General features: G+C 34.0%; 1 protein-coding gene across 1 annotated transcript in view; it reads left to right on the forward strand.

Moving 5' to 3' along the window:
- Positions 1-8,006, forward strand: part of LOC127732553 (leucine-rich repeat transmembrane neuronal protein 4-like) — a 29,270-nt gene extending 21,264 nt beyond the window's left edge. The window contains exons 11-13 of the mRNA XM_052241602.1: positions 1,249-1,347; positions 3,304-3,381; positions 7,879-8,006. Coding sequence (XP_052097562.1) covers positions 1,249-1,347; positions 3,304-3,381; positions 7,879-7,904 — 203 coding nt within the window. The 3' untranslated portion in view covers positions 7,905-8,006. The remainder of the gene's footprint in view (positions 1-1,248; positions 1,348-3,303; positions 3,382-7,878) is intronic.
- The last annotated feature ends 3,260 nt before the right edge of the window (positions 8,007-11,266 follow it).

Below are 11,266 nucleotides of genomic sequence, written 5' to 3' on the forward strand. Positions count from 1 at the left end.
ATATCTAGATGTGTTTTAATTTATGTAATCTATCTTGTAGATTATAGTAGTATAGGAATAGTATTACTCTCTGTGATCATGTCTGGATGTGTTTCAACCTATGTTATCCAGCTTGTAAATGATGGTAGTATAGGAATAGTTTTACTCTCTATGATCATATCGGGATGTGTTTTAACCTATGTTATCTATCTTGTTGGTGATGGTACTATAGGAATAGTTTTACTCTCTATGATCATATCCAGATGTGTTTTAATTTATGTAATCTATCTTGTAGATTATAGTTGTATAGGAATAGTTTTACTCTCTTTGATTATGTCTGAATGTGCATTACACCTATGGTATCTATCTTATAGGTGATGATAGTACAGAAGTAATTTTACTCTCTGTGATCATGTCTGGATGTGTTTTAATGTATGGTATTTTTCTTATAAGTGATGGTTATATAGGAATAGTTGTACTCTCTATGATTATGTCTGGGTGTGTTTTAACATATGTTATCTATCTTGTAGACGATTGTAGTATAGTTTTACTGTCCGTGATCATGGCTGGATGTGTATTGTTTATAGTAGCAGTGTGTTTGTGTATCAAGTGCAGAACAAGCCATGATAGTTATATAGGAATAGTTGTACTCTCTATGATCATGTCTGGATGTGTTTTAACATATGTTATCTATCTTGTAGTTGATGGTACTAAAGGAATAGTTTTACTCTCTATGATCATGTCTGGGTGTGTTTTAACATATGTTATCTATCTTGTAGTTGATGGTTGTATAGGAATAGTTTTACTCTCTGTGATCATGGCTGGGTGTGTTTTAACATATGTTATCTATCTTGTAGTTGATGGTAGTATAGGAATAATTTTACTCTCTATGATCATGTCTGGGTGTGTTTTAACATATGTTATCCATCTTGTAGATTATGGTAGTATAGGAATAGTTTTACTTTCTATGATCATGTCTGGGTGTGTTTTAACATATGTTATCTATCTTGTAGTCGATTGTAGTATATGAATAGTTTTACTGTCCGTGATCATGGCTGGATGTGTATATTGTTTATAGTAGCAGTTTGTTTGTGTATCAAGTGCAGAACAAGCCGTGATGGTTATATAGGAATAATTGTACTCTCTATGATCATGCCTGGATGTGTTTTAACCTATTGTATCTTTCTTATAGGTGATGGTTATATAGGAATAATTTAATCTCTATAATCATGTCTGGGTGTGTTTTAACATATGTTATCTATCTTGTAGATGATGGTAATATAGGAGTAGTTTTACTGTCCGTGATCATGGCTGGATGTGTATTGTTTATAGTAGCAGTTTGTTTGTGTATCAAGTGCAGAACAAGCCGTGAGTTGTTTTTTTTTTAACATAGAATAATTTGGTGCAAATGTGGTGCTACTATTATTTATGTGGTAATGTAGTTGAACATTTTAGACCACTCGGCCACTACGTCATTATGAAGTTATACTGTTAATTGTTTCAATTTCAAATATCCTGCCCCCAAGGGTGACTGGGGAATAGAAGTATGGTCACCATTGGTCTTCCTCCGACCGGCAGTAAAACCCTTGCTAAAGTGGGGCGTCCGTTTGGCTGTGCGGGATGTACAAATTTGCAGCCACGTCCGGTCAGAATGGGGACGTTAAATCCGATGCCTCGTGTAAAGAGAGTGCCACGCTCTTTGCACGTTAAGAACCCTTGCAACAACTCTTTGAGGGGTCCGTAGGTGACCTGTTGCAAGGCTAAATTTCTGTCCCTATCCAATATACCCTCATTTCCCGTGGCAGTCTAAATTTCTTCGACCTTAATCCCGGACGCCCCTATTACAGAACCTACCTATTGTATTTATTGTTAATTTGTTCTCGTTCTGAATATGCATGAAATATTTGCCACTGGACGTTAAGCAACCAACAATCAATCAATCAAATATCCCAGAATATTTGAATCAATTTGTATCCAGGAAGTAAAAGTTAGCAATTATTCTTTGGGTCATTTGGAAAGATTTCTTTTTCATACACAAACGAGGTACACATGTGTTCCTAGCGCGGTATGTTGACAACGGAGACATATATAGCACTAGAGCGGTAAAAAGTTTAAATGAAATGCAAACACTTGTCTTGTTTCAAGTTTGGATTCCAAACTTGTACCTATGATAATCTAATCAATTTCAATATTGATAACTAGTATGCTTTAATCATTTTTAATATCAAAATCTAGTAATTTAGGATGTTCGCTACTCTTGTTCTCGACTTCAAATTCGATTTCAGACATTCTGAATCCTCTAGTTTTATCCATGGAATTCCAATAAAAGTTTTGCCCGCTAACTCATACTTTTCTTTGCCTAATTTTATTACATATAGTTTAAATAGTCATTTTTGAAAATCTTATAAAATCCGTTATTTTTTCATAGTATTTGAAAGAAAAAATGTGCCAATGTTAAATGTATGAAAAATCTAGAGAGACTCATTTCCCGCCAAATTTTCAATTGATTATTTCTTAAAACTAAGGACATAGACCTTTCATTTTTTTTCTGCTTATAAGTTCCGTTACTAGTATTTATATACTCTCCATTTATAACAGTCTTTTAAAAAGATTGTTATTTTGAATAAAGGCAACAGTTGTATACCGCTGTTTAATATGCATAATTCGATTAAGCAATAACAAATCCGGGTAACAAACTAAAACCGAGGGAAACACATCAACTATAAGAGGAAAACAACGGAACAAGAGAAACACTGAACTACAACAAAAGCAAACGCCAACATACATAGAAACGGACTGTCTGATAACAACTGCCATATTCCTGACTTGGTACAGGACATTTCAAGAAAAAATGGTGGGTTGAACCTGGTGGGTTAAAACCGAGGAGCGAACATCCTTTGGAAACAGAGATGAAAAATCAAAGTTTCGCTCGCCTGCATTCTTTTTCGATAATAGGAGGCCGAAGAGCTAGACATTTATTTGATATGGCCTAAGGATGATAACTATTAATTATAATAAATTGACAATTTTGTAATCTAAAATATTTGTAGATCTCTCAAAAGATTTTTTTATGGCGGAGCTTTTTATAGCTATATATACAATATACTCATAATTGCTCATTGTTGAAGGGGTTACGATAACTTGTTATTGCTTACATCCTTATCATTTGATCTTTGATAGGAAGTTGTCTCATTGTCAATCATATCACTGGAATGAAATGTCCCTCTATCACGTAACCGTTAAAGCCAAAAATATGCGTGACACTCATAAAACAATAGCTATAGCTATAGTTTTCACAATTGCTTTTCTTTTATTTAAATTTAGGTAAGGATATGTTCGACCATAGCGAGTTAACAACTTCCAAAAGCTTGCCAGAAAATGACAGGAGCCTAAGTCGTACTCGTAAGTAATGAAAGTTTATGACTTTTTATATGACAGGTTTTGTTTATATCAATTATAGTGGTGAATATTTATCAAGCCGTAGGCGGATCCAGGGGGGGGGGGGGCCTGGGGCCCCCCCTTTCGTGGTTGATTATATAGGGAATCACTGAAGCATGACTGGAGCGCCCCCCCCCCCCCCCCTTTAGGTCAGTCAGCGGGCCCCTCCTTATGATAAGTTCTGGATCCGCCACTGCCGGAAGCGCCCTACATGAAAAAATAAGAAATACTCTTAGGCGCTGTACATGCAGCAGGTTAATCAAAACAAATCAAAGAGAAAAATACAAAACATACACTATATCATATGCAAATACTGAAATAAAAATACAACAAAAATGCCTACCCTAAAAAAGGTCAATCTGGAAATACATACTGAAACCAAATAAAAGAATTTAACAATCTTGTCTAAAAATCATGCGAAACAGGCAAAAACCCTAAAAAGGAATGCAAAATGCTGCATAAAAAGTAGATACAAAACAAGTAAAAACCGTAAAAGAAAAAAGAAAAATCTTATTAAAAAGCGATGCGATAAAAATAAGTTTTAAAAGAGAGGCGAAAGATATCAAAGGGACATTCAATCTCATAAGTCGAAAATAATCTGACAACGCCATGGCTAAAAAACAAAAATACCAACAGACAAACAACAGTACACAACACACAACATAGAAAACTAATGGTTGCACTTCTGTAAATATAGACAATGCAATTTCCCATAGGAACTCCTTTTACTGCTAAAACTGTGCCACTTTACCGTGAATTTCGTAAAAAATTATATACTAGAATGAAAAGTTCATATTCACTATTATTTTTTCAAAGGTCAAAACAGGGCTGTGCGGCATATTTTCAACATTTATGTGCCCGTACTTCTAAGAGTTTAAAACTTATACTAAAATTCTGTACTTACCTTCCCTTCACTTTGGGTCTTCCTCAGAATTCAATTTGGCTGCTATCCATGTGTATGTGTACTGGTAACATTCCCAATTTATGTCTCTATGAGATGCAACATAGAGATCATATCTGGGAACGAGTAGGTAAACAAAACAAAATATCTATGAATATTATCTCCCCAAAAGAGGCGTGGTTTGTGAAACAGCTATATTTGCAACCTAAAGATTGATCAACACGAACCCTACCAAAAACGGTGGTGATCTCTGGTGCTCGGGAATGGTAATCAGATCCTGCTCCACATTTGGCACCCGTCGTGTGGTTCATGTTAGTACAAACCCGGTGATAAGTCTAGTTCGGTAGGTCACATTCGGGGAAAAGGGACGGGATTGTAGTTACAATAATTGGAACATTTTTGTTGTCATCTATGAAACAGATATTCCATAACGGTCAACCAACTTGTAATGGCATCCGTAAAATTTACGAAGGGATGATTTCAACTTCACTACTTGGAGCTCTTCGTTTAATAGCTTCCTTGTGAGCAGCAACCCTCTATAACTTTTTTCATGATAGGAAAAACAAGCCCTGTAATATCGTTTAACTGGGAGATATATACTCCGTATGCAAGTGCTTCTGGAATGTTGCTACATAGAAATAGAAAGTTCACTATTGGGAAGCTGAAATCATTTCTTTTGTCTATAAAGGTTTGTTCTCAACCGACCCTCATTGTCAATTTCTAGATGTTAGTAAAGATATGAGTCAGACTTAACTGTATTCTGTTGTATCCTTTATCTCCAGTTCGATGGGATGGATGCGTTCAACATAGTCACCAAACTTTGAATTATTTAGAGAGAGAACATCATCTTTATAGCGAAAAGTTAAAGGATACTGCTAACTTCTTTTCTTTCTGCCTAAGAAGCTCACGTAAGACGTCAGCCTCATATCAATAAAGGAACAAGTCGGTAAGAAGAGAAGCACACTTGGTTCCCATGTGAATGCCGATTATTTGTTGAAAAACACGTCCTCCAAACTTTACAAATATGTTGTCAATCAAGATTTACACCTCCCTAAGAGGACATACTTGTATCTACGTTGGTCATTCTTTTATGAAACAAAGCAGGACCAACTTTTTCAATTTGTCTTTTAGTTTGGAATGGGGAATATACTTGTGTAAAGTGTAGAATAGTTAAATGTTTTAATACAATTGCAAGATGAGAGAGTCTTAGATTGTATATACTCTAAAAGATCTTTTGAATTTTTTAGTATCCACATCTGATTCAAGTTTAACGCTTTTGTACCTCCCATAAACCATTCAATATAAAGAGCAAACGGATATTTTATATATATATGTCAAACATAATGGTATTCAATACATTCCCCGACGATAACTTTTTCTCAATCACCATGATCAGGCTCATGTACAACATGATCTTTTGGTGATTGTATATTATCGTCAATCAAAATACTGTTACTTGGTTGCTAACAAGCTTTCTAAAAACATTCAAAGTTCATCCGTGAGGTCAAACGAAAAAGAAAAACAATACCTGTCTTTGTCTTCAATTATAAGGATTCCGTAAATGTATGTTTACCACAGAATTCAATTTATTCGATGATATGGATCATTTTCTCTGTACTTGTATCCTTCCTCATTATTTTACCACTTTTTTAAAGACGAGATGAATTATGAATATCTGCCAATTTTACGAAGATTGTTATATTATTTAATTGTTTAATTTCAGTTCATATGATAACTGTTCTGAAATATTCTACATGTTCAGTGAACGGTAAAAAACTTGGTTCAAAACTTTGTATATATTTTTTAAAGTTCACACCATAATGAACATGCGCACCAAGTTTCAAGTTGATGTTTTGACAGGTTCATGATTGAATCAAATGTTTACCTGTCACGTGAAAGACCCAAAACATCATATCACTTTCGCAGTAGATTTAACAAAAAAGGACCTAATAAAAAGTAAAATAACAAAAATATCGAACTCCAAGGAAAATTCAAAACGGAAAGTCCCTTATCAAATGGCATAATCAAAAGCTCTACCACATCAAACGAATGGAAAACAACTGTCATATTCCTGATTTGGTACAGGTATTTCCTTATGTAGAAAATGGTGGACCTAATAACACATTTCGAATATGGTAATGTCAATTTCTTCAAAATGTGTTTCTTACCAAAAAAGTTTTAAACAAAAATACCGATCTCCATGGCAAATTCAAAAATGGGAGAAGTCCATAAAAATTGATCAAATCAAACGCTATCAATCAACGGAACAAGTAAAAAACAACTGCAATATGCCTGACTTGTATGCAGTTTCCGAAGAAAATGGTACAAAATACATGTTGTTATTATCGTGCAAACGGCTTATGTTCTGGAATAACCTACATAAGATACATGTACGTAAGAAATTAAAAAATTCGAAAAAACAGCATTATTAGAACCTTAGCTTTTGTACAACAATTTCCATTAATAAAAAAAAAGATAAATCGACAAAGCCCCATCGAAACAACATCTGATACAAATCTTCTTTGATAACACTTTTAGATATTTGGATGATATATTGGCTCTCAATAATGACGACTTCAGTATGTACACTAAAGAGATTTATTCAGAAGGGATATACCTAGTATCGTAGGCTACGATACTGTTTTCAGGTCATTAAAGATGGCATTTTTTGGAATTAATATTGATTCACTCATAGGGTCTTTGATCGGAAATAAACACATTCATTCTAAAACCAGTTATTGGCATGATACGGGTTATGTTCTTCTCATACAGTTTATGATGGTATGATACTAAACCTCTAACAGGAGGGATTGTGCTTGATTTTCATATGATGAGGACATAATCTTTCAATCTGTTTAATTGAGTTCTGGAGCTGGCATGTCAGTAACTGCTAGTAGTCCTTTGTTAATTTATGTTATTATTGTCATTTTGCTTAGTTTCTTCTGTTACCTATTTTAACATCAGGACTCGGAATTCCTTTAAACCGAGTTTTACTGTGCGTATTGCTATGTGTTTGTTTATTCTACATTGGCTAGAGGTATAGGAGGAGGGTTGAGATCTCACAAAACATGTTTAACTCCGCCGCATTTTTGCGCCTGTCCCAAGCCAGGAACATCTGGCCTTTGTTAGTCTTGTATGTTTTTTTTTATTTTGGTTCCTCTATATGATTCGGAGTTTAGTGTGACGTCCATTTTCTCTGAACTAGTACACATTTTTGTTTAGGGGCCAGCTGAAGCATGCCTCTAGGTGCGGGATTTTCTCGCTGTATTGAAGACCCATTGGTGGCCTTGGGCTGTTTTCTGCTCTTTGGTCGGATAGTTGTCTCTTTGACACTTTCCCCGTTTCCATACTCAATTTCAAATAGATTTTATACAACTATTTCTGTTACTGCTGTTAAATATTCTTTCATGTTATGAATTAAAATTGTTAAATTGTCTGAGATTATATTAAATAAAGTGCCTATTGCGAATGTTACCATGTGTGAAGTTATATTAAGATCCATATATATACTTGTATGAATAAAGTGACCTTGACTTCAATTAACTTTATTTTAATTGCAGAGTCAAAATCAGTACCAGATGGATAATACGGAAAGCTGAATAAGTTGACAAACAAAAAGAATTAAATGTCTTGTAATATAATTGTTTTGCCATTCAAGAAATAAAGTGCTGTTTTATCTGCAGTTTAATATACTTTTTCTTTAAAGAAAGAAATAGTGAATAAACAAGTTGTTTCCTTTAGTATCAATCTTTTTGAAAAGACCAATTCTTTGTAATCACCAAAATGTTATATCAATATTTCCAGGGAAAGTAGAATGATATGAAACAACTTCATACACTGAGCAAAAAATATTGTTTCACGTTACCAATTCATTTTCTCGTTTCCATGGAAACAGTGATAAGATATATACCCTTTTTGAAATGTTCAATGTTTTCTTCATTTCTTTCATAAAAGTAATTTTGTTTGATTTATTTTTGCTATTTAATTTAATGAACAGGTATGATACATTATCGAAAAAAAACGAAAAATGGCCATAAGCCACACTTGTATCATTCTTATGGGAAATTTGTCAAGTCATTGTAGCCTTTAACACTATGGTTAATATTCCACCATAAGTTCCTTTCTTACTTCCTTGTTTCTAGTGTGGCAAATGATCCGCTGAGGCCTTTACATCCTTTGCCTCACTAGAAACAAGGGTTAAGCTACGCAACTATACTTGTGCTTATGACGTCATTAAATGACTTTACAACAAAGATGAAGTTCTTAAGTGGGATTGATTTTTTTTTTACCTCATTTTCTCACATAAGTTGCAACTAAAAGGTACAATTGTCATTTACAAGCTGTTATAAAAATAAGAAGTGGTATGATTGCCAATGAGACAAATCTCTAACAGAGACCAAATAAACTCACCATAGATACCAGGATTATAATCTTGTACGCCAGACGCGGGTTTCGTCTACAAAAGACTCATCAGTGAAGCTCGAATCAAAAAAGTTAAAAAGGCAAAAATAAAGTACGAAGTTGACAAGCACTGAGGACCCCAAATTCCGAAAGGTTTTGCCAAATACAGCTAAGCTTAAGGTAATTTATTCCTGGGGTAGAAAATCCTTAGTATTTCGAAAAATTCAAAGTTATAATTTATAATTATGCCCATATGAATGATGATTCATAGAAGTGCTGACTGCTGGGCTATTGTTACCCTCGGGGAGGAAACCTTCACCAGCAGTGGCAACGACCCAGTGGTGGTATATAAACTCATCATAGATACCAGGATATATATTTTGTGCGCCAGACCTGCGTTTCGTCTACAAAAGACTCATCAGTGGCGCTCAAATAAAAAAAAGTTTAAAAGGCCATATGAAGCACGAAGTTGAAATGACGTAGGAGTAAGCAACTATATATGTCACCGTACGGCCTTCAATAATGAGCAAAACCTATACCACACAACAAGCCATAAAAGGCTATTTACTAGTAGTGTCAAATATGTGTAAAGAGAGAAGTTTCAATATACTATGTTTTACATTGATGGAACTGTTTCTTGTAACAAATGACAACCTTGCTTTAATACAATTAAAAGATCCACTGTTCCTGTACTTTCTGCACTGAAAGACAAGTAATTACCAAAGAGGACAAATGTTTACTTCTACAGCTATAGGATAAAGTAAACTGTTGACTTAACAGTATTCCAACATATGATGTCATGTATAACTTTTATGTTACACTTTATATGGCATTCTTCCGTTTCTTTTTTCTTAGTGGTTCCTTGTGTGCACGAATTTCAACATAATTTATTTAGTTCTAACATCTATAAATATAAATTTAACCTGCCTCTTTTTAATTCCAAAAAATCTGGTTTCACAATAACACCAATATTGGTTTCCCATCGGCTGAAATAATGTCTGGTTTATATGAGAAAGGCAAAAGATACCAAAAGGATATCCAAACTCTTAAGTCGAAAACAAACTGACAATGTCATGGCAAAACGATCAATAGACAAATAATATACAAAACACTACATAGAAAGTTAAATACGGGCCCACACGAAATCCACCAAAAACTGTGTGTGATATCAGGTGGTCCGGAAGAGTAAGCATATCCTGTTTAGAGTTCAGTGATGATATCTGACATGGATGTTTCACTATTATTGATAAGTAGATCTGTTATAACAAGTAATACCGAGGACAGTTCAATTTCATACACCAGGAAACCTGTTGTAGACTGCTGTTAATGTTTACTTGGAATAATATTTTACCACCATCAGAAGTTCTAACACAATTACTAATCTTGGCAAGATTTCAAGAAGAGAACACACTATAACCATAGCTTGGTAACCCATTGGCATATGTAAGTCTAAATTTCTAAATGTCTTTATCAAAAGAGTAGGTTAAAAACTGCAATCACATTCTGGTACCTTCATGGCCTGCATGTGCCAGAAACCTAAATAATCAATGGTAAATGTCACACATACCAGGTACTCTTCCATGTAAATTCAGAAATTATTGCGATGTTTTTATTATTGCGAAAAATTCGACAGGGTTATAAGGCCAATTAAAATTAATTGATAGATTTTCATCCCCGCCCGCCCCTCTGAAATCGTTCCGCCCCAATTTTTTTTATTTTGAAAAATTTACGATTTCCGGATTTTGTTCATTTTCGTTACCGGTAACTGTCGATAATTTCGTTTCATTAATAACATCCTGTTTCAAATTTTGGTTTTTGCATTTCTTTGTATGTTTGATTCGTTATACATGTATATACATGATAGAACCTTATTATTACACTTGCATATATGAAGAACACGTCACAAGAGCGTTTCATATCTAATAAAAAATAAAAAATAAAATCCTCCCACCCACCCCATTTTTTTCAAAAATTTGGATGAAAATCTACTAATTAAATTTACTTGGCCTAATCGCAATAATTTAAACTCTAATTTTGATTTTTTTTATATGAATTAAACAGGATTTTTCTCAATATCGCAAAAGTTAAAATCGCATTTTAGTTTAAAATGACAAAATCGCAATAATAAATGCAGGCAATAATTTCTGAATTTACAGTATAGTCGCAGGGTGCTATGTATGCTTTTGTAGAAAATGTAATCAATTGAATAGTCAAATCTCAGGTATATGTGTCAAATAGACCAAAATAAGTTTAAGTGGAAACTATGAACCTCATTTTGCGTTTCCACTCTCTTATTAAGAAACCAAAAATATTTATTCAATAATTGAAGTTTCGGTGGTCTTATTTTTTAAATGTTGTCCTTTTAGGGTAATAACTTCCACAGAAGTTGACTGGTAATTTCAGCTTTTTTGCTTTGTTGACCTATTTGTGATCGTGTCTTCTGAACATTTTACTGTGCGACTTGAGAAAGAAACAACATGTTGGTTCACTGTTATAGTGAGTATTTTATTATTACAAGTATTTCTGATTTGTTGAGGTTAACCTGCC

This window comes from Mytilus californianus, unplaced genomic scaffold (genome assembly GCF_021869535.1).
Source record: "Mytilus californianus isolate M0D057914Y unplaced genomic scaffold, xbMytCali1.0.p SCAF_25, whole genome shotgun sequence".
Lineage (NCBI taxonomy): Eukaryota > Metazoa > Mollusca > Bivalvia > Mytilida > Mytilidae > Mytilus > Mytilus californianus.